Raw genomic sequence first — 23,393 nt, forward strand, 5'->3', positions numbered from 1 at the left:
GAAAAAATCTGCAGCTTAAATTAAAAGTCTGCGAATTTGCAGACTTGTCTGCAAATCTGGTAAGGAAACACAGTGATGTCTTTTTTTACTCGATTTACGCAAATAATCGATTAGTTTCTAAAATAATCGAAAAATCAATAATCGAGTACAAGCTTTCGGTATAATCGTGTAGCTGCTATCAATTAATCAAGAGCATAGTTAATGAAGAGTGTGCGTTGAAAATGAAAGCCGCAGAACCAAAAATATAACAAGACTTCTCCAAATTTTTCAAAATGTGTCCAGTGACCTTTTTTTTTGTTTGGCAAACTAAGATTTACTAAGTAATCGATTATTGATTTTAATCGATTATCTTGGTCGATTAGTTGAATGAATTAATCAAGCTCTCAAAAATTATTCGATTAATGTATAATCGATTATTTACAAAAATCAGACAACACTATAGTGCATTCTAAAAATAGTGAAAAATGGTTTTTAAGAGAAAAAAATCGATCCGAATAGTTAAAAAATACGGCAATAAAAAAATTGGCATATTCAAATAATTGGCGTTTCACCGGCGATTAGCGACTACCAGGTGTTGCCCCAAAATTCTTCGCCATTGTTGGTGTATTGCTAATTGTTGGTATATTGCACAAAGAATTGTAGTCTGTAGAATTGAAAATGCAAAAAAGTAGGTTTTTCCATACTAATTTCCATACAAATTTCAAACTCAATGCGCTGCGGCGGGTCAAAACCAATCGACCTCAAATTTTGCATTTGGGACCCGAAAAGGGACCAAAAAAGTGCTGTACTCAGTTGATGTGGTTATCATTATCATTGTAGTAAAAATATGGAACGTTTTTACAACCATTGTTTTAAGTAAGGCGTGGTGGCTGACGGTTTCCAGGGACCGGAAACAGAACCAACTGCTGCTAGCCGACGCGCCCATCTAATTTGCATCAGTGCCAGTGAGAAAAGTTTTGGCGTTTGTTTTTGTTCCGGTCACACTCTAATGTTTCCAATATAGCAACAACTTGACGAAATGGTAAATTATCTCGAGATAGACAATACATACACCGATATAACGGATGGCTGTGGGATTATGCTGTAATTCTTTATTGGGCGTTTCTTTTTAATTTTTGTTAGGCCACCATAGAAACCATTAAAGCACGTATCAAACAATCTGTATTTTTAACCATAACCCGCATTTTTTGGTAAACGAGAAAGGGAACAAAACGCTCCTCATGTGATTTACAGGTCATACATCAGAACCAAATATCTTCTACATATCTAAGATTCTTCTTTAGATCTGCTACAATTGTTTTAGACTCTTCGTTACTTATAGATAGCACATTGCTTAAAATTTCTATTATTTTTGTCTCGATTTGTGGAATCATTCTTTTTCCATCTCCACAAACATACAACTTGCAGTTTGAGTCTATCAAGCTTTTTGTGATAAGCTCCTTGTTTGCTTCAAGATGATCCTGAACATATCGATGACGAGTCGTTCGATCACGCGAAAAGGCTACCGAGAGGTTGGTTAATACCTTTGATTTCAGATATTGTTCGATTTCTTCACGACAAAGATAACTCAGCTGCTCATATCGAAAGCCAGCAAGTAGCCACGCTGTAGTTTCAAGATTCCTACATCGCTCAATAGCCTGTTTTCGTTTTTCTAAAAAACCTAAGTATGGAGCTATGCTCGTTCCGACACCGATCAATACAATGTCATTTGCTAAAACGTCATCCGTGAAGGCAAAACAGGATGATTTTCTAAAGTACAGGTATATTGATTCATTAGTACCGCAAGAGTTTTTGAGAAATGAAGTTGTCAAACCTGGTTTGCAGTCCAAGAGAGAAAAAAGGATTCTTATTCTACGACTATGCTCTGAATCACTATGATAGTTTGCAATCGAATAGGGTCGAGGCATTAACCGTGGCAAATGCTCTATTAACAGTTCTAGGGGAGGTTTGCACGAAGGAAGGTGCCTCAAGAGCTTTACAAAACTAAATCCCGGTTTTAGTATAACATCATCGAATGTGCAACCCGATTTGTTGCAAAGAATAGAGAGAAATCGTTTGTCCGTTTCGCCAGTAGTGTACTCTATGAGAGCCCGTATGAAAAGCTGTCGAAAAGATATAAGGTATCAAGTAAATTATATATTACAAATAACACATACCTTTTTAGGAATAGCTCTCAAATCAAGACATTCGGTCAACAATTTTCGAATCTGCACAATTGGTGGAATGTAAGAAGGAACCTTTGCTGCTTTTTTCTTAGTAGCAGGGTCGATTTCAACTCGATATATGCGACTACAGATTTCCTCCAACGATAATTGCTCGATGACCGACGCAACATCCTCATCGTCATTTTTAGTGAGAATACCTATCGTATCTCCGGGCGAATACTGATAATCGAACGTTGAATTGGTACTAAGCATTACATCGTAAACCGTCTTGGTGTCTTCACCTTGTGCGATTATTTTATACTCAGCGATTGTGTATTTAGCGACTTTGGTAGATTCGAAAGGCTGCTGGCATGTACACTGGAGATGAGCATTGACATCGAACTCTTCCTACAAAAGTAAAATTTAGTGATATATTACAGTGCTCATATAAATATATTTATAAGGTAATTTGTAATTTATTTATCGAACGAGAGCCTGGTGGATAAACTATGCTCTGAAGGAGAAAGTCAATATTCCTGGGGGATTGAATCCACAAAGGCATATTTTCTGATTCCAGTTTTTATTGTATATCATAAACACGGTTGGAGGTGTCTGAATTTCATATGTGAATTCGTTGTATAGAAACGGTTGTTCAGATGACCAGCTTGAGACCAATAATTTTGCAATGAGATTGAAGCTTACGATTTCATAAATTTACAACTAAATATGACTAACAAATATTAAATATGAATTTCAGGTACTTGCCTCATCGTTACATTCAATTATCCTAATATATGTATGAGGAACAGCTGGTAGATCCAGAACGTCTTCGGCGTGATCTTCTATAATTTTGAGTACATCAAGCATGTTTCCACTACGCGACAACTTTTATGAAAGAATATTCTTGCTGTTTGTGCACAGCGCACATGTTTTGAAAGCACCGTCTAGCGCTACACACAGAAAAAAGATTCGTATGTTAATAATCAAATTTATGTTGTTTTTGTTGGAGTTTATGTGGTTTTGGCTTGAGGGGCTTTATGCCTCATATTCGCCAGCGACTAATCAAATTTATGAATTATATTCAATAAATAGACTGATTGACAGGGTGACAATAAGACTTAGTGTTCGCATTGGTATATATTTTTGAAACAAAATGTTTGATACCAAATATGTGTTTATTTGTATTAGTTTACCAACAACCTGTCGGCATATGTCTTAACTCAGGTCAAGGAAGCACTAAAAATTTATTGTTGATTTAAAAAACATAATTACTCAGAATAATAATTTATTGTTTGAAGCAAGATAATTCAGCAACATATATCTTGAAATCAAAATTTGATTATTTTGCTACTTTCTTTTCAGCGTGTTAGCGAATTCAATATTCAAAACATTGTGCGATGTTTTTGTTGTGCGATGTTTCTCGCGTACGTATTGAAATAGTCTTATGTGCAAATAAAACCAATATATAATTAAGGCTTCGCCATGATTCTTTCCAATATTTTTTCAGTACCTATCGGAAACAGTTTCCTTTCACGTAAGGCGCTTCTGTACGATTCTATAACGTTTGTCTGAATGACGTTCGCCCAAAAATCATTTATCCGAATTTCATTTGCCCGATATCAGATAAACCCGTAAGTCATTCAGCCGCCAACATTTGCTTTTGTTAAAATGCCAACATTTGCCTTTGTCAAAATCAAAACAACCCTATGCTATTCACGGGCGACATGAGCCTAGAAGCGATTAGGCCCATCATATGGACTACTGTCAAAGTCTGTATATCTCCATTGACTAATCCATGTTCAGTTGTGTTAGTACGAGATTGAGGTTAAATCGGGTGATTTTTTTTGCGAAATGAGGTTAAATAAGGGGCCGTACACAAATGACGTAGCTTTTTTCTGGCGATTTTCAACCCCTCCCTCCCCCCTCGTAGCATTTGGTCACAAAATTCTAACCTCCCCTTTGTAAATGACGTAGCATATCTCTAACCCCCCCCCCCCCACGCAACGTGACCGGGAGATGAAAAAATTACATATGTTTTTCAATTCTTTTAAATATATGTCCTTACAAAATGTTTGACGACTTTTATCAACATTTTCATTATAACAGCAAATTGCCTACAAGAGAAGCCCATTTCATGACAAATATAGTGTGGATAGTTTTGTTTAGAACTTTACATGTCATAAAGCATGAAGAAAAGTTCACAATCCTGCAGCTGCCAACGATTTTGGGAAGCATAAACTCAACTAAATCACTAAATTTTCTTTGATTGAATCCGAAAGAAAATTTAATTCAGCTATTAAAATAAGTCTACTAGTTAGCAATATTAGCTAACTAATGCGGAAATTTAAATCCGCATGAAAAATCTATCCTTTTCTTTGCGAGCCTGCCATTCCGCGAACAGTAAAATTTACAAAATGAAAAACCGCGTGAAAATCAACTTAGGAATGGAGGAACATTAAATTGTTTTCTCGAATTAATGGGTTTTGATGCCCGCCAAAAAATTTAAACTTAATGCTACGTCGCACAACTTCTGACCCTACCCTCCCCCTCGTCACACTTCGTCACAAATTTGGTGTACCCCCCTACCCCCTAAAATGCTACGTCATTTATGCATGACCCCTAAGATGGCGAATTGTAAACATCGCGAATTACACGATAAAAAAATGTCACGTCTAATTCAAATGATGTTGCACTTGAATCCGTTTATCATGTATCACTAACAATTGAAGTGATTTAGCATTGATTTTCTAAGGATTTATAACTCGTATCAGAATGACCTGGTCTTTGAAAGCTATTTAATAGAAATGATCTTTAAATTGAAATGAATATCCGATGAATTCGCACCACTGTACTAATCTATTGAATTTGAGTGGTTCCATCTTTAATTACAAGTGTCAAATAAGTCAAAACACTAAAGTCTTTAATCGACTACAAACGTATGCTCGGAAATAGGACTTGCATTTCCAAAGTAATGTAGAACGTGAGTATTGTATATTTTACTTGTGGTTAATTTATTATGTAATTATTTGTTCTCAGGTAATCCATAATGGGATATACCGTAAAAAATACGTATATAGTTAAATGCAAGATCTATTAGAAGCAATGTGCAACACATTTCAAATAGAAATGACTTGCTGTTGATTTCGTAGTGCTTTGAAATGATCCATTCCAATAGATTGACACATCGCATTGAAATGTTCAGCAAGTAGTGCGAAATCAACTGCAAATCACTTTCCATCAACGTGAAGATTTTTTATCGTGTATGTTTGCCCAGTTATGTAGCGTTGACATTAGTACTGGTTGCCATCTGCTGATGCCAGCATGCTGGCAACCAGCATGCTACCAGCATAATGTAAACGCATGCCATCTGCTGGTGCCAGCTGCTGGCAAGCGTTTACATTATGCTGGTAGCGTGCTGGTTGCCAGTATGCTGGCACCAGCAAATGGCAACCAGCACTAATGTAAACTGGGCATTAAGCTCAGACGGAAATGAACCGGTATTGCATTTGTGCGATTCCGGTTGTTGCATTTGTGCGAATTCTCTGCCAGAATTCTCGCACAAATTGCGCAAAATGCTGGCAAAAACTCTGCCAGAATCAATTTCGCTTTGCTCAACGTTTGGGAACTTTCTGCTAGGGCACGGTGACTGGGCTAAGGCTTGCCAAAGTAAACTCGCCCAATTGTCCGGGACGGTGCCGTGCCGGACAAGTGTGAATGCTCGCATTTTGTTTGTATGAAAGAATATTGGTGTCCGTTCACGGAACTGAACCGGCATAGGATCGGATAGGTGTAAATAGTGCTTTTAACCGAAAATATGACTGAATGAAGCGAAATTGTATTAAGGTAATGTAACGTATTGGAACTAATAAAAGAAAAGCGTATTTCGACTTGGGGCCCCATTCTCACAGTCATGGTCACTTAGTGATTAGAAGGATTTTTTAGTCTCTAGGTGACTAGAATCTATTTTGTACTACTGAAGTTCGTTTGTATCGGACAGTTCTCGACAAACATATGATTACGGCCTAAAAGCCAACTGTCACAATCCACTTTGAATGGAAATTCCGGACAAACCGTTACACGCCAATCACAGATGTTGGTAGTAAACGAAAGAGAAAAGTTTTCTCTTTCATAAACTGTTGTGAACTGTGTTCGACTAGTAACGGTTTGTCTGGAATTTTCATTCAAAATGGATTTTGACAGTTGGCTTTTAGGCCGTAATCATATGTTTGTCGAAAGTTTTACTCCAATTTGTACTAGCCAACCTCTACCTATGTTAAAATCAAAACAACCCAATGCTATTGCACGGGCGACGTGGGCCTAGAAGCGGCTAGGCCCATCATATGTTGACTACTGTCAAAGTCTGTATATCTCCATAGCAGATAACAGGAGTGACACCCTCGTGGTTTCCGTCTATCTGCGCGCAAAGTTTTGTTACTGACGATGACTCATGAGGAAACCAATGCTGGCGACCAACGGAACACTACCAGCTGTATTTTCATACTAAATTTGCAAAAGGGCGAATAAAATTTGTAAACAAACTTTTATTTTGATGGTTTCTCTTAATTTACTATAACTTCAAAGCAGAAAACAATTGAAATTACTTCTACGAAGGGTAAAAATTTACATTAACGCATATTTTGCATGAAATTCCGCTCGGCAGCAGACTAATGAGCGAAACAAGTTTGTTTACAAAAACACTTTCGCCCTTTTGACGAATTAATATTGATTTGATGATGATTACGGATGCCAGGAAACGTGATGGCGGTTCATGAAACTTCGATGGCGAGACGGGGGTGGCGAAGAGGTCGCTCGCAAAGGCTAATGCGATGCGTGACGTTCGACTCACGTGTGATATGACCGAGATTTAAGTTACGGTAGATGATGCGGGTGGACGGAAGCTGTCCGTTTCCCGGTAAGGTCGTTCACAGAGGCAAACGTGCCTTTGCGTACCAAGAATCCGCTACGGACCACCTTAGAACGGATTGTAACGGCCTATTTCAGAATCGACACCTCGATAAGCTTTTGGTTACGTACAGGATGAGGTCCGGCTCTCGGACTTCGACCCACTCGACGTGCTCTGGATGGGCTTTGCGTACTAAGATTCCACTGCGGACCACCTCAGAATGGATTGTAACCGCCCATTTCAGACTCGGCACTTCGGTAAACTTTTGGTTACGTACGGGATGAGGTCCGGCTTTCGGATTTCGACGCACAAAGAAGTATAACGTGGAAATCGGTTTGGAACTCACAAGCGGTTGTTGATGGACGCTGTACAAATTTCGCAACGGAATTAGCGAACTTACCACATCTCCATTTGACTACTAAAATGGCTGGCCTTAAGGAAGCACACGAGTCTGTCCACACTGGACGTACATGACACCCCCTCTGGCGCCGTACTTCCGATGATCCAAATAATTCCGGCCCGTACAGTATAAAGCAAACTCACATTAACAATTATGTACCTTAATAATATCAAAATAAAACGTTGCCTTTCTTGTACTAATCTTAGGTAAACTTATCCCTTAAATGCATACTGTTGCCATTTGGCAACATATTGAATTTTATGATATTTAGCCTTAACAAGAGGTATAGATCGTGTCCATCCAGAAAAATGAGTACCAAAGAAAATTGAAACTCATGCATTTAAGGGTTAAAAGTTGACGCATCGACCACCCAGTTAAACTCATTCCGGAACCGGTTCGGATTTCTGAATGGAGTCATTATGGATTCCAAATCAAATGCAACAACTGATTCCGACTCAGAATCGGTTGTTGCATTTGATTTGGAATCCATACTGACTCCATTCAGGATTCCGAATGGTTTGACCGGGCAGTTTTAGTCAAAAGACACTAAACCAAAAATACTGAAAAAACTATAAAAAATTAAGCTAAACTCAATCACACTTCACTAAATTCACCTTTACAATTCTTAAGTCAATCTCAAATAAACGACTTTAAGCACTTAACTCAACTGAGAAACGCATCCAGAACTTCTGGGTACCAACCGAACCGTTAACGAAATGAATGAGTAGTTCAAATCCCTTGTCTATGAAACCTCTATTCGACAAAGATCTGAGGCGGGCACTTATCGAGTGTTTTTTTTTTTGATATGGTGGTTATATACGTATTGCGCAAAAACAATGTCCATAGCACAACGTGGTTTTCATATGTTCCAATAGAGATAATCACCCTTATTCTTGTTTACGACGAATGCAAGATTCGTTCGAAAGCGATTCTTACGAATAGTTAGATTTTGCTGTCGTAAACGGGAATACAGACCACTTTCGAACGAATCTCGCATTCGTCATAAACAAGAATACGGGTGAAAAATCGTCTTATATCGTTACTTTTAGCCAAGACGTAACCATTATGGTCAACGTCAAATTATGACGACTTTCCCTGACACCTTCTCTTTAGTATATTTATTTATGGCATCAAAACTCAGCTATAATTTATTTTAATGTATAATTGAAAATTGTTTTTGCAATAACTGTGGCAAAACACAAGACGTTACATGTTGAACCCTTAGGCCACAGTGCAACGAATCAAAGATAGGCAGTTTAAACTAATTTATTCTGAGATTAGTAACGGATCATCGAGTAATACATATATTTGCCCGTTTTTTTGTACTCTGCCATGAGAGCATCGGCCTCCACCTTGGGAATGCATTGCATCTTACTCAGACAGGTGGATATCATGTCCTGTATTCTAGGCAGCATGGTTCTACCTTCTCCGCACAGATATAGCTTGGTGTTGTCTTCCAGCAGCATTTTGATAAACTGCTCTTTCTGGTCCTCAATAATGTCCTGAACGAATTTATACCTACTGTCGGGGTCCTTCGAAAACGCTTCGTAAACATTGTCCAATAAGCCCATTTGGATATACTGTTGTAACTCGTCCTGAAATAAATAATTCCGTTCTCTGTGTCTGCAACTTGTGAGAAGTATTGCAGATCCGAGTTTTGCCTTTTTGTTTAGCTGCTTAGCTCTTTTGCGATACTCTAGAAAGCTCAAGTACGGTGATACCCCTGTTCCAGGTCCAATCATTATGATATTCTTTTCCAGATCTTCTTCCTTATACTGGAAAGATGGTTTGGTTTGCCTAAGATACATGTACAAATATTTGTCATACCGTCCGGCATATAGTAACTTATTTTCAAACATGGTACTGGTGATGCCAACTTTTCCATCATTAAGCATCGCAAAGACGATACGTATTTGTCCGCCTCCGCGGTTGTAATTTGCGATTGAATATGGCCGCGCTAGCAGGCGCGGAAAGTGTTCAATCAACATGGCTAGAGAAGGTCTGCAGGAGGACAAAATCTTCAGTAGGTGAAGAAAATTCAGTTCATTTTTTAAAATGAATTCATTGTAAAAACTAGCTCCTTCTTTCGATGCTAGAATCTCAAGCAGACGTTTTTCACACGGATCTGATGTGTAACTGGCCAACACTTGCAAAAACAGCTGAAAAGAAAAATAACCCAATAGGTGAACATTCATGCAAAATAAACTATTCAGCCTTGTTTTGAACGGTTTGATTTTTCGACCGAATGTGATTCAGTCGAATCTAAATCCGATTTGATTTTGCTATCATTATTGAAAATTCAAATCAATTTCGATCAAAAGTATAATCCGTCCTATTGTAAAATTAAACTGATTACTAACCTTTCGCGGAACAATTCTGAAGTCAAGACACTCCGTGAGCAACCGCCTGGGAGTGATATATTTCGGCACATAGGATGGAATTTCTGGGTTCTTCTTTTTTACAGGCTTTGCAAGTTTTACTTCGTATACACAATCTGCAATCTCTACAAAATGTAAACGATCCAAAACGAAATCAACGTCAGAAGCAAGATTCTGTGTAAGTATTCCAATTGTATCACCGGGGTAGTACTCTTCCATGTTCTAATGAAAAAAAATCTTATTAAATAAAACATCAAGCAAACCATCGAAATAATTACCGTTGGTTCCTTCATGGACATTTCGTAGACCGTTTTCACTCCCTCTCCTTCGGCTAGCACCTTATAGCTGAGAATCCCAGTTTTATATACTGGTCCTGTACCAAAGGGCTGCTTCGAATTGCATTGCATGTGATCCTGTGGCTGTTAAGGTATGAAAGAAGCAATGGTATATAACAATAACTTTATGTAATATTAAGCTTAAAAAGGACGCTAAACTATCAGAGAACCTACACTCTAGAACTCACCACTAGCCCGTTCTCGGAACGGATTGTATCAACATAGTGCCCGGGAAGCTTCGGAAGGCTTAGCGTTGTATTTTTGAACTGTTCAATTAGGTTCATGGCAGCAGCAAATTTCACTGGATATTCCGGATAGCCCGAACTTGTAATAATTAGTACAAATAAGAAAAGTTATTAAACAAACAATAGTTGTAAATATGTTTACTATGAGGTTCACTGATATGCGCTTCGCGAGATTTTCATCAATGAGAGGTGAGAAAAATATCTCTGTCAGTGTTGGCAGATGATTTTATATATGACGTTAGTATTAAGAGTACTTATTCAAAAGATCCTAACAACGAGATGAATTCGAAACACAATTACGATTCCCGGGACGGGACATCACTCGGGACATGTGGCTTTAGGCGTTCACATATGTCTTGTGAACTGTTTGGAATTTTTTGTGTCTAACTAGTGCTAATTTGGGTATCGTCTAACTAGACACCCAGATGGTGCTAGTTACTGACGAGATGAATTCGAAACACAAAAAAGCAAAACTTAATGGCTATTAGTCCTGCGTCTGTGATACGGATCCTTCATTCAGCAGGATTAACATAAAAAATCGAAAGGCGGGCAATCCAGATTCGTAAGTCAAACATTCTGAGGTATACGGACGAGCTGCATTCCATCAGGTGGCAGCTTCATCAACTTGTTTTCTTGGATGAAGTTTCGTTTGACTCCAGGGACATGCTTCGGAATCATGGATACGGCGTAAAAGGACAAAAAGTCCTGTACCGCGGAGAATTCAAACGAAGACCACGCGCTTACCTTTGCTTTCAAGGGTAATCAGGAATCGTTTCGGACCAAGGTTACCTTCACTCGTAAAAAGTTTTTTGAATGTATTATTAAATTTGCAGCTAACAAAAAGAAAGTAGAAACGTTTCCTGGACATCATTCCATATGTGTTATGGATGGGAGCGGGCCATTTGGCATAAAGTCATTTGGCATAAAGTCATTTGGCATAAGGTCATTTGGCATAATGGACATTTGGCATAACGGTTATTTGGCATAATGGTCATTTGCCATAATTTGGAGAATTGATCACACTGAAGGTCATTTGGCATAATAGACATTTGGCATAACGGTCATTTGGCATAACGGACATTTGGTATAATGGACATTTGGCATAGTTTTGCTAAGTGATCTCACTGAAAGTCATTTGGCATAACATACGAATGTGTAGTTTATCAGGTTAATGACCCATAAGGTTAAACCTGCACTAAGCAATAATAATAATAATGTGTTGTTATGTATTACCTAATATTGATTATATTTCGAGTGAATTTTTAACATTTTATAACTGATTTTGCCTTCTTTTAATTATGAGTGGTTCTTTTCAGTTTCATTTTTGAAATTTTTGTGCTTGTTCATTCTTGCAATTGTGGATTCTTTGCTATGACATACGTTTTAGTATAGTGTAGAACTGCGATCCACCCGACGTATGTTTTGTTTTGGCTATTATTATTATGATCGCCAATGAGTTTTGGTTTTCCATACAATTTTTCAATAATTAAAATTATCCTTATTATCTTTCTTTACATCATGAGCTGTTGTTTCGAATTATTTACTTTATCATTTGTGGATTTCGTCATGAGCTTCAGTGTAATCAATTCTCAAAATTATGCCAAATGACCATTATGCCAAATAACCGTTATACCAAATGACATTATGCCAAATGACTTTACGCCAATTGACCCAGACCCGTTATGGATGGTGCCAAAACATCATTTTGTACCTTCGATCTCTTGGCATTTTACCTATTCTCTTGCCCGCATATTGTCCTATGTTTAACCCTATAGAAGTCATCTTTAGATTGTGCAAGAAATACATGAAACGTAATTATCAAGAAAATAGCAAGAAACTTATTTCCATAACACTAACTGAAACTTTTACGAGATTCAGGAACTAGCCGTGCACCAAATTATTTCATAAATGTGGAAATATTTCTGGTGGAAATTTCGATCCTGGTTTCGAGAAGCCTGGATTTTACGGCATTGAATGGAAATTTGGATAACAAGGCAGCTGTTCTAACTAATGTATTAAAATAGTGTACAAAAAGTTTAGTTTCTCAAAAGTATGTTAATTTAAATAAATCGAACAGCTGGTACTCTTTAGATCTTTTGCGCCTGAAACGTAAAAGAGATAAAAGGTACAAGAAATTTTGCAGAACTAATAGTGAACGTCTTTGGAATGGGTACACACACGCGCGAAATATTTATTCACGAGCTTTGAAAAAGACCAAATGTGAGTACATTCAAAGGAAGATCGATCAACATCAAAACAACAGCAAAGAGTAATGGAAAATCCTAAATAATTTAATTAAACCTAAACCTAGTTCTTCGTAGTCCATAACATTTAACCGGGTAGAAGAACAATCTGAGCAAATAATAGCTGAAAAATTGAACAGTTATTTCGTTAACAGTGTGCAACTGTTCAATCAAAGTATTGAGCTGTAGATTTGATGGATTTCACCCAATCACTTTTGAACAATAGGGATCTTTAGGGGTGTGCGGGTTAAGGCATATTCTGATGCAGATTAGTACCGTGAGTTAATATCTCAGTCCTTTTTCAATTTTTTGGCCCGAAACTATTGAAAAAACATTTTTTAGTTTGTTTCCTTTTAGGACAATAACACATCCAAACCCATGAGACTTGCACGACTCTATAGGTTGCCTTATCAGATCTACCATAGTTTGCAGATTAAACTTGGGATGGCAGGCTGCTAGCGGATTGACAAAGTACCAGATCATGATGTGTGGGGTGCTGTCCCGGTTAACAATGAGGCGAACGAGATATTAGCAGATACGTCATTTAGTAGGACAACTGTCAGTTTGCTGGTTGAATTTAATTTTATTTTTTTTTTAATTTAAAAATCACAAAAGAATAATTAAGGCTTAAGAATGATATGAGTGTACTTGTAAGGACACCCGCTACCAATACATATGAAAAACTGGCACAATTTTTCCAAATTAAAGATCCCTATTGAAAGATATTTGTTTTTCTTTGAGAAAATCGGCTGGTATCGATAATGTCAACGCAAAAGTGATACAGGATTGCTTTCATGTCATCGGACACGATCTGCTGGACCTTGTAAATGAATCGCTACAAACTAGGCACGTGCCGACAGTTTGGAAGAAATCACTTGTGATTCCTATTCCCAAAGTTACTGGGACGGATAAAGCCAAAGAGTACCGCCCCATTAACATGATGCACACATTAGAGAAAATTTTAGAACTTGTTAAGGGCCAGCTGATGAGTTATTTGAATAATAATAATTTGCTAATTCCGGAGCAATCGGGATACCGAGAGGGACACTCTTGCGAAACCGCTTTGAATCTAGTGTTAGCAAAATGGAAAGAGAAAATCGAGGTGAAAGAGACTATTTTTGCTGTATTTTTGGATCTGAAACGCGCTTTTGAGAAAATTTCGAGACCTTTACTTTTGAAAACTTTAGAGCGATTTGGTATCGGAGGGATAGCACATAAGTGGTTTGAAAACTATTTATGTGATAGAACTCAGAAAACTAGTTTCAACGATTTTGTATCTAGTTCTCTCGGCAATCCTCTTGGAGTGCCGCAAGGTAGTGTCTTAGGTCCTATTTTATTTATTATGTATATAAATGACATGAGGCGAGTTTTACGATTTTGTGACTTAAATTTGCTTGCTGACGACATTTCAGCTAACGATGTAGACGAAGCCGTGGCGCATTTGAACGAAGATTTGCATTCCCTTGCTCGTTGGTTAAAATTTTAACAATTAAAGTTAAATGTTGCTAAAACTAAATATATGAATATCTCTTCGGCTAATACTAGTCCTGACTTTAACGTTGAAATAAATCGTGAGACTATTGTCGCGTTAGTGAATTAAAATATCTTGGAATAATTATTGATGACAAGTTAACCTTTAAGTCTCACATCGACAATGTTATCAAAAAGATTGCTAAAAAGTATGGTATATTGTGTCGTCTGAAAAATGATTTAACAATTAGTAGTAAAATTTTATTATATAAATCTATTGTTTCACCACATATTGACTTCAGCCCATCCATTTTGTTTCTTGCCAATCAAACACAAATATTGAGGTTACAGCGATTGCAAAATAGAATCATGCGATTAATTTTAAAATGTAACAGATACACTTCCTCTAGTTTCATACTAAGCGCATTACAATGGCTCTCTATGAAGCAAAGAATTTATTACTGAACAATGGTGTTCATTTTTAAAATTATTAATGGTATGCTGCCTCGATATTTGTGTGATCGAATTGAAAGATGAAGTGATGTGCATAGGTACAACACTAGAAACGCGTCGGATGCAAGAACACCAAACTTTTTATTTAGTAGATCACAGAACTCCTTGTTGTACAAAGGAATAAGTTTTTTCAATTCGATGCCTAGACATATTAAACGTGCTGCAACATTGGCGGAGTTCAAAACACTATGTATTTCACACGTAAAATCTGCTTTGTAGACAGATTTTTTGGATTTTTATATTTTGGAGTTATTTGAATAACTATGTAATACCACGAAGATTGTTTTTTTTTTCACTTCTAATATTTGCATTTAGTCACACTAAGTTATTATATTCGCTATGATGATGATGGATTTTTGTTACTTGTTTTCTAAAGTTATTAAAAAATCATGAGATGTCTACAGAAGTCTGAGCCACGCGCACGATAAGCAGATAGAGACTAACTTGACATCTAACATGGTGACCAGTACTAAAAGCTTATCGGGCTGAATCGAAGCTTTTAGACTTTTGTTGTGATCAGGGTCTGATTTGATGATGGAGTTGTGTTGACTTTGCTCGACAAGAGAGTTCATCTCGGTTATTGCTGCGATAGTGGTAATAACGGAGTTAGCTCGTTGAGTATGGGGCTTGATGACTCCTTCTGATAACTAACTAAATATCGGGTTCAATTCCTGATCAATCAAGGATGTTCTCGGATAGGAATTTCCTTTGATTGCCTTGGGTTAATGGTAGGAAATTTTCTATAAAGGGGCTGATGTGGATGATATAACTCGACTGGACTCTGCACTGCCACCAGGCTCATCACTTCTCACCGTAGCAGGTGGTAGTACCGATGTCTTGGTCAAGCGGGAGGAGTCTTACATAGAATTATCGGAAATGGAAGCTATTGGGTTCAATTCCCGATTCTATCAAGTATCTTCCCGGAATGGAAATTTTCTTGATGGACCCTGGTTGTTGGCGTAATATTCGAAATGTATCTGGTTACGTTCTTTTGAAGGAAAGGCTTTGTCTGCAAATTGAATCAGTCCGTTTCTTTTTGTTAACTGGTTTTGTTATGGATCAAAATATTAATTATCTTTTAGATAAATCGTTCAGCTCACACCTTTGTGGGGTATGAGGTGGGACCATCATCATCATCATCCAAACATCAATCAATAAACGATTTTGGGTAGTAAGAAAAATGTGTTACGATTTGGAAATGACGTGCATTCTTTGTTACAATAAATAAAATAATAAATCCAATAAAACATTCTCATCAAATTCATTATATCTTTATTTCATAGTTAATTTTGTTCGGAAGTAAAATATCTCAATGAGGCGTGGTCAATATCCATCATATCACTTACTTGTTCTCTCAGTTCTCGGCTCAAATATTTCACCCTTAAATGCATGAAACTCCTTTTTCCTTGGTACACATTTTTCCTGTATGGATACGATATATACCTCTTGTTATTGCTTTATATCACGGAGTTCGGTATGTAGCCAAATGGCAACAGTATTCATTTAAGGGTTAACTTTTCTTTCAAACCTTGGGACACTAATTTAACATCAAACGCCAAATTCGACAATTGATCAGTTTTATCATAAAGCTCTTTAACATTAGAAGACAGGTTGTCTGCAATGTTTTGCGCAACAGTTAATCCTTGGCGCGTACATTCCAACCGGGTACTTTCTGCTATGGGTAGCGACCAAACCACCTCTCATTTTGGTTGTTGGCATTTGCTTCTTTAGCTCTTGAACTAGATCATCCAAATTAATATTGCTAGGAGCTTCTGCTCTATCAATTACAGCTGGTTGCAGAAGACACTTATTCACCTCGTCCTAAATAGCAACTGAGCTGACTGACTGCGAATAAACAAATACAAAAACACTCATTGTTTTTGCTCGCCAGTTCAACATAATCTTTCCTTCTTCAAGTTGATCAAGCTTGATTAGGTTCTTCCTCTTATCTTTCAAGTATACGACTTTTACAATGTCGCGGATATCAGGTTTTTCTTTTGCAGACCAGGACACCTTAATACTAAAGGCCCTAGTATAAAGGTACGCAAAGAGTGTGCAGAAAGTGAAGCCGAAAAAAGTCTACCTATCGAGCAAAATTAGAATCCAACTTTGCTGCAGAGGTATCAGAGATGTATTCCAATTGTGCTCGATAGGTAGGCTTTTTTTGACTTCACTCTTTGCGCAACTGTTCTCTATAGACTGTGCTTAGTACTATCCACTTCACGACACACGTACGGTTCGATGCAATTCCAGAGACATTCCAAAACTCGATATTTTTGCATAGAAAAATTACAGAATGTTATTGAAATGATGCAAAATCATGTACAAAAGTTTTGATCAATTCACTTCACCCAAATTTCTAAAAAACACGCAAAAAAGAATTTTCTTTATGCTGAAACCTCCTTAAGGGGAAGATGGCAGTATAAAAGGGCGCAAATTCAGTGTGCGTATTTTGAAGTGACCAGATCTCCCATATTAGGCAGGAAAGTCTCGGATTTCAAAAATTCTCGAAAAATGCCCTGCATTCCTCAATATGCTGGTTTTCATTCCATAAATATAACAAAAAAGGCTGATCATACTTAAAAACGTTAAAACTGTACAAAGTACTCAGAAAAGGTTTAGAGTCGTGGTATCCAATATTGAAGCATATTCATTTTTAACTATGTGGTGCTACGTCTGTGTAAAGGGTGTCCCACATCAAATTACATCACGGAATAAACGCGGTAGAAAATAACCCATTGGGTACTTTCTTTTGACAATTTGTGTAGAAGTAGTTTGTAGTATTGTTTACACCGTAATTTTATCGTTTTCAGTTTTTCGAAAATTGGAAAATTTGGCCTCACTAAAAAGCAACACCGCGAATTGTTTTTGCGCAAGCACCTGGAAAATCCTCAATTCTCTCATCGGGACATCGGAAAACAGCTCGGAATCGTGTAGTCAACAGTGAGACGTGTGATTAAACGTTACTACCAAATTCTGAGCATCAAACGGAAGAAGGAATGCGGTGGGAAAGCCACAGGCCCGGAAACTGTACACCCATGTGCTGACGAAGTCTCATTGTCTCATCATGGATGATGAGACTTACGTCAATGCGGACTTTTAGCAGCTTCCGGGGATACTGTTCTTCACCACTCAGCACATGTTTGGGGCCGTACACAAATGACGTAGCTTTTTTCTGGCGATTTTCAACCCCTCCCTCCCCCCTCGTAGCATTTGGTCACAAAATTCTAACCTCCCCTTTGTAAATGACGTAGCATATCTCTAACCCCCCCCCCCCACGCAACGTGACCGGGAGATGAAAAAATTACATATGTTTTTCAATTCTTTTAAATATATGTCCTTACAAAATGTTTGACGACTTTTATCAACATTTTCATTATAACAGCAAATTGCCTACAAGAGAAGCCCATTTCATGACAAATATAGTGTGGATAGTTTTGTTTAGAACTTTACATGTCATAAAGCATGAAGAAAAGTTCACAATCCTGCAGCTGCCAACGATTTTGGGAAGCATAAACTCAACTAAATCACTAAATTTTCTTTGATTGAATCCGAAAGAAAATTTAATTCAGCTATTAAAATAAGTCTACTAGTTAGCAATATTAGCTAACTAATGCGGAAATTTAAATCCGCATGAAAAATCTATCCTTTTCTTTGCGAGCCTGCCATTCCGCGAACAGTAAAATTTACAAAATGAAAAACCGCGTGAAAATCAACTTAGGAATGGAGGAACATTAAATTGTTTTCTCGAATTAATGGGTTTTGATGCCCGCCAAAAAATTTAAACTTAATGCTACGTCGCACAACTTCTGACCCTACCCTCCCCCTCGTCACACTTCGTCACAAATTTGGTGTACCCCCCTACCCCCTAAAATGCTACGTCATTTATGCATGACCCCTTTGATGTTTCGGAGGAAGCAAGGAAGCAGAAACTTTCAAAGTTTGCCAATCTGCTCATGTGGCAAACGGAGTGCGCCGTTCGTAACTACCGGGACAATTAACCGGGAAGAGTCTATTATAATATAGCGTCTGCTACCTCTGTTAAAGCAAGAGGATGGCCCTACAATCTTCTGGTCATATCTAGCTTCGTACCACTATTAAAATGTTGAAAATGTTGTCCTGGAGTGGTACGAAGCCAACGGGGTCACTTTCATACCCAGGGACATGAACCCTATCCCACCCCCTCCACAATTCATCGGACCTATGCCCCATCGAAAAATACTAGACAATTGTGAAGCAGGTACTACAGAAGCATCCCAAGGAGGTTAAATCCGAGGACGACATGAGGAAAAAGTGGGCTTCCGTACAGACGAAGCTGCAGCCAGATGTTTTACGGAACCTAATGAGGGGAGTAAGGCGTAAGATGCCGTACGTTGTGGCATTGAAGTCAAATGAAATAAATATGTCAAAAGCTCGGTTTATATTTTATTGTTTGAAAGTTTGAAAAGGGTCGGTCCACTTAGAAAAACTCTATAAAGAGAATTGCGGAGACTCTATTTTGGATCGATTGGATTCGTGTTTAGCTGTCAGAAAACGAATCCAATCGAACATTGCCTATCCTTATAACATTGGACGTGTTGCCATACAATGCTGGGGCATACGTTGCCAAAAATGCTGTTTGGCTCTCCGCAGTTCTCTTACTAGAGTTTTGCTAGGGCCACTAGGTAATTTTCTACAGCGTTTTTTTCCGTGATGCAATTAGACCCTTTATCTGTGAGTCCCGTCCTCAAACTTGCCCAGTTGCTTATACAAAACTCGTACCTACTCAAAATGAATAGAAATTGGAGAGACATGTTGCATATGTTGTACAATGCCGGATGAACGATAGCACACTTCGATCAGTTATCATATTGAGAAATCCAATAAATTTGACCCCTTTTTGAGTAAAAGTGCTCTTGGTTGCGATGATTAGCAAATAAGCGTAAATAAACTGAATGACAAGTTATCGACATACCACATCGTTTTAAGGTTGAACAGATAATGCGGAAAATTCGCAAACGAAAAAAGCAGTTTTTTTCCACACCGTATGTCAGATCTTCATAAAAATCAATCAGCAGTACTGTAACAACACTCTACATACGCTGATTGATTTTTATGAAGATCTGACATACGGTGTGGAAAAAAACTGCTGTTTTCGTTTGCGAATTTTGCGCATTCTCTGTCCAACCTTAATGATTTGTGGTCAATCAAGCCGACATCTAGCTGACATATGCGCAAGGCTTCGATTCATATATTGTACACTGACGATTATCGTAATTTCTTATATATGTAGGTAGTCTGACACAAGACTGCTTGTGTTTATTTCTGTTGAGTCCAAAAAAACATCTGCAGGAGAATCGCAATCGAGAGTCCAATAAAACATCTGCAGTAAATCGCATCGCATCGGCCACGATCGTATTGATTGGTACTCATGAGCATGCATGCACCTATCGCCCGCACATGAGCGTAAAATCGAAAGTCGAAAGGTTATTGATCTAATTAAATAAGTCTCATTTTCGATTATTATTATTATTTCGTCTGCTGCAAGTTATCGCTAATGTATCGCTACGGAAATTGAACAACGTTTGCTGTGAATCTCTGTCCAGATAATTAGCGTACGCGAATAAGTTATAAGGCATAGTTTTTTTCGTGGTATAAGCACTCGTTGTAGCCAGAGGTACATTTGCTTTTATATTGACCTTCACTTCACATGATGTGTATTACTTTAATTACGCTGTCATTTGACGATGTTGTGAATGCGGAAGACAAAACGTGCCAGCTATTATACGTTTGATCAGATGAAATTCGCACCCGTTACCCTTAACTGACCCCCAGTGAAATTCATCACCGTGCTGACACAAACGGCTTCGAAGCGGACATGCGAACAGCATTTGAACATTATCAGTTTTGGAAGAGGTTGGATCTCACATGTCAATTTGCATAATTGATTTGATATGGTTATCAATCTGCATACCGAATAAACAAAAAATATATATTCGTGGTTGTTAATTGGTTCAGTTGAATTCGGTTGCATTATCCGTAATCACCATTCGATTACGTGATTTACGTTATCGTCTTTAAAAGGGTAGGCATAAAAGAAAAGTAGGAATTTCTTTAACGATTTTAGCGGGAATTCCCCAGAAGAAATATATATCCCAAAAACCAAGCTATTAAATATTTAATCAATTGAAAACACTTTGTCATGCTTGCCAAAGCTGCAGGTAGGCTGAAGAAGTGATTAACTGGCCAAACTGCAATCCCGACTGTTTCGTTTCGCACTCGATACGCTGCAATCTGGTAAACAAAATGAGATGTTTTTGAATCTGATGTTAGGTATATCACACTCGTTGGCATCAAAGTGAACGTTGATTTGTGTGCAGAAACAGCTTAATTTTATGCATGACGAACAAAAGCGCCATTTGATTGCAGAAACAACTTACTTTTTTATTTTAAAACGAGTAAAACAGTTATGAGGTTAACATGAGATCCATTTAATACCTTTAGTGATCAGGTTTTTTTTTTTAATATTTACAATTTACTATAATGTACAAATAAGGGCTAAAGTTTAGGAAAATGTTTTCAGGGTATTTTAATCTTCTGATTAAGAATATAACCGCTTATAAGCCCCCTTTTCAAGCTGTTTCAAAAATCAGTTTCGGTTATCTAGTGGGACGATCCTTTTCAAACTTGAATGTTGGCAGTTGGAAAATAATAGTTTTTCAATGCACAGCGATGTGTCAAAACGGTTTTTTTTTTTTCAACTGGGAAGGTGTTTTATATTGAAGGGATAGTTGTTGGCAGATGAAAATAAATAGTGTTGGCCATTTTCAATGCACAGTTGACGTTGACAATGACGATGAATTATCGATACCCTGGTTTAAATAGTGGCATGAAACCAGATCCAGTCAGAAGATTGTAGGAGCCTCGTGTTGCTTCAAAGGAAAAAGTAAATGCTTCTGTAAACACTCTTTGAGGTAGATCTCCCCGTTTTCAGTCCCGGTAGTTAGGAACGGTGCACTCCGTTTGACATACGATCAGATCGCTGGCCAAATTATGTATTTCTTTGCCAACTTTAAAAAAAATATGCTTCCTTACTTCCTCCGGAACATCAAACTTGTGTCGGGCGGTGAAGAATAGTTGCCACGGAAGCTGCCGGAAGGCCTATTTTACATCAAGTTTCATTATCCATGATAAGTCAATGAGGCTTCGTCAGTATCTACAGGTGTACAGTTTCCGGGCCCGTGACTTTCCCACCATTTTTTGCCGTTCGTCACAATTTGGTGCATTCTGCAATTTGTACGTATACAATCCCTCGCGGTGCTTGGCTTTCTGAACGAAAGACTTGAACAGATGCAACTTTTTGGCCAACTCCCTGACAGAAGCAAGGGACTTCCGATTAAATGCTTTCACTACACGCTTGTGATCCTAATCACTAATAGAAAAGCCATTCTGACCGAATTTCTCCTTCCGTGCGATGCTCAGAGTTTGGTATTAACGTTTAATCGCACAACTCACCACTGACTGCAGGATACCGATTCTGTTTTGCGATATCCCGATGAGAGAGATGAGGATTTACCAGGTACTTGCGCAAAATCAATTCGCGACGGATTTATTTGTTTTATTTAATGTTTTGCCTTTCTCATATAAAGAAAGGCTATGCAATCACTGTAAAAATCGACTTTTTAACCGAGGCCCGGAGGGCCGAGTGTCATATACCATTCGATTCAGTTCGTCGAGATCGGCAAATGTCTGTGTGTGTATGTGTGCGTGTATGTGTGGTATGTGTGTGTGTCATTTAAACGCACACAATTTTCTCAGAGATGGCCGAATCGATTTTCACAAACTTAATTTCAAATGAAAGGTATAACGCTCCGATAAGCTGCTATTGAATTTTTAGTTGATCCGACTTCCGATTCCGGAGATACGGATTGAAGAGTGTGGTCACACAGCAAATTCCCATATAAACTGGTGTCACTTTGATGTACAAATGGTGTAATACGTATTAAAATGGGTCCAACATTACTTGAATTTGCTGGTCTAGATCACTAATGATCATTCAAAGCAGCTTCGACCACATTGGCCACCTATGACGGATCTTGAGGCCCCCGGGGAACTCGCCAAATTCCTAAACTAGTATCAAACCTATTTCCCAGCGAATTCTTGATCGATTTTTACAAACTTGATTTCAAATTTCAAATACAGTAATCCCATTAACTGCTATTAAATTTCATTCGGCTCTGACTTTTGGTTCCGAAGTTTCAGGTTGGTTGGTAAGTTTACACTGGAATTTCCTATATAAACCGTTATAATCGTAATACCTCAGAGGCCAAAAACTATTGAAATCGTCACCAAATTACATCCATTCGCAGATCTAGATCACTGAATGGAAATCAAATATTCTTTAAATATATTGTCCACTATCGACAATTCCGGAAATCCCGGTATCCTGGCGTATTCCACAATTTAAGTCACATCTATTCTTAGGTGATGACTGAACCGATTTTCTCAAACTATGTCTCAAATGGATGGTATAATATGCAGCTGGGTGTTGCATCGTTCGCTCCTCTCCCCCTTACAATTGATAAATGTGTGTGTGTGTCATTTAAACTCACACAATTTTCAGAGATGGCTGAACCGATTTTCGTTAGTTTCATCTGAAAGGTATACCGCTCCCATAAACTGCTATTGAATTTTTAGTTGATCCGACTTCCGGTTCCGGAGTTACGTGTTGAAGAGTGCGGTCACACAGCAAATTCCCATATAAACTGGTACCACCATGATGT

General features: G+C 38.0%; 2 protein-coding genes across 3 annotated transcripts; both read right to left on the minus strand.

Annotated features, from left to right (window-relative positions):
• Positions 1-1,144: 1,144 nt before the first annotated feature.
• LOC131683787 (methionine synthase reductase) lies at positions 1,145-3,173 on the minus strand. 2 transcript variants are annotated; one of them, XM_058966090.1, is made up of 4 exons: positions 2,910-3,171; positions 2,157-2,552; positions 1,814-2,102; positions 1,564-1,749 (listed from the first exon to the last, which is right to left on the minus strand). In XM_058966090.1, exons 1-4 carry the CDS (start codon positions 3,009-3,011, stop codon positions 1,712-1,714), a joined length of 825 nt encoding a protein of 274 aa, XP_058822073.1. In that variant the 5' UTR covers positions 3,012-3,171; the 3' UTR covers positions 1,564-1,711. The 2 variants fall into 2 exon arrangements, with proteins under 2 accessions (XP_058822072.1, XP_058822073.1); XM_058966089.1 differs by having other exon boundaries at positions 1,145-2,102; positions 2,910-3,173.
• Positions 3,174-8,550: 5,377 nt separating this feature from the next.
• LOC131683788 (methionine synthase reductase-like) lies at positions 8,551-16,648 on the minus strand. Its single transcript, XM_058966091.1, has 5 exons — positions 15,978-16,648; positions 10,349-10,484; positions 10,104-10,244; positions 9,808-10,047; positions 8,551-9,606 (listed from the first exon to the last, which is right to left on the minus strand). Exons 2-5 carry the CDS (start codon positions 10,442-10,444, stop codon positions 8,725-8,727), a joined length of 1,359 nt encoding a protein of 452 aa, XP_058822074.1. The 5' UTR covers positions 10,445-10,484; positions 15,978-16,648; the 3' UTR covers positions 8,551-8,724.
• Between the last annotated feature and the right edge of the window lie 6,745 nt (positions 16,649-23,393).

This window comes from Topomyia yanbarensis, chromosome 2 (assembly GCF_030247195.1).
Source record: "Topomyia yanbarensis strain Yona2022 chromosome 2, ASM3024719v1, whole genome shotgun sequence".
NCBI classification, from domain to species: Eukaryota; Metazoa; Arthropoda; class Insecta; order Diptera; family Culicidae; genus Topomyia; species Topomyia yanbarensis.

Bases quoted from the DNA above. Each gene is read 5' to 3' on its own strand.
- LOC131683788 (XM_058966091.1), bottom strand. From the start codon at position 10,444: ATGAACCTAATTGAACAGTTCAAAAATACAACGCTAAGCCTTCCGAAG. The intron at 10,245-10,348 runs GTGAGTTCTAGA...ATACCTTAACAG, and splicing joins GTTCCGAGAACGGGCTAGTG to CCACAGGATCACATGCAATG. The intron at 10,048-10,103 runs GTAATTATTTCG...TTTTTTCATTAG, and splicing joins TGTCCATGAAGGAACCAACG to AACATGGAAGAGTACTACCC.
- LOC131683787 (XM_058966089.1), bottom strand. From the start codon at position 3,011: ATGCTTGATGTACTCAAAATTATAGAAGATCACGCCGAAGACGTTCTG. The intron at 2,553-2,909 runs GCAAGTACCTGA...TTACTTTTGTAG, and splicing joins TAATTGAATGTAACGATGAG to GAAGAGTTCGATGTCAATGC. The intron at 2,103-2,156 runs GTATGTGTTATT...TCTTTTCGACAG, and splicing joins TGAGAGCTATTCCTAAAAAG to CTTTTCATACGGGCTCTCAT.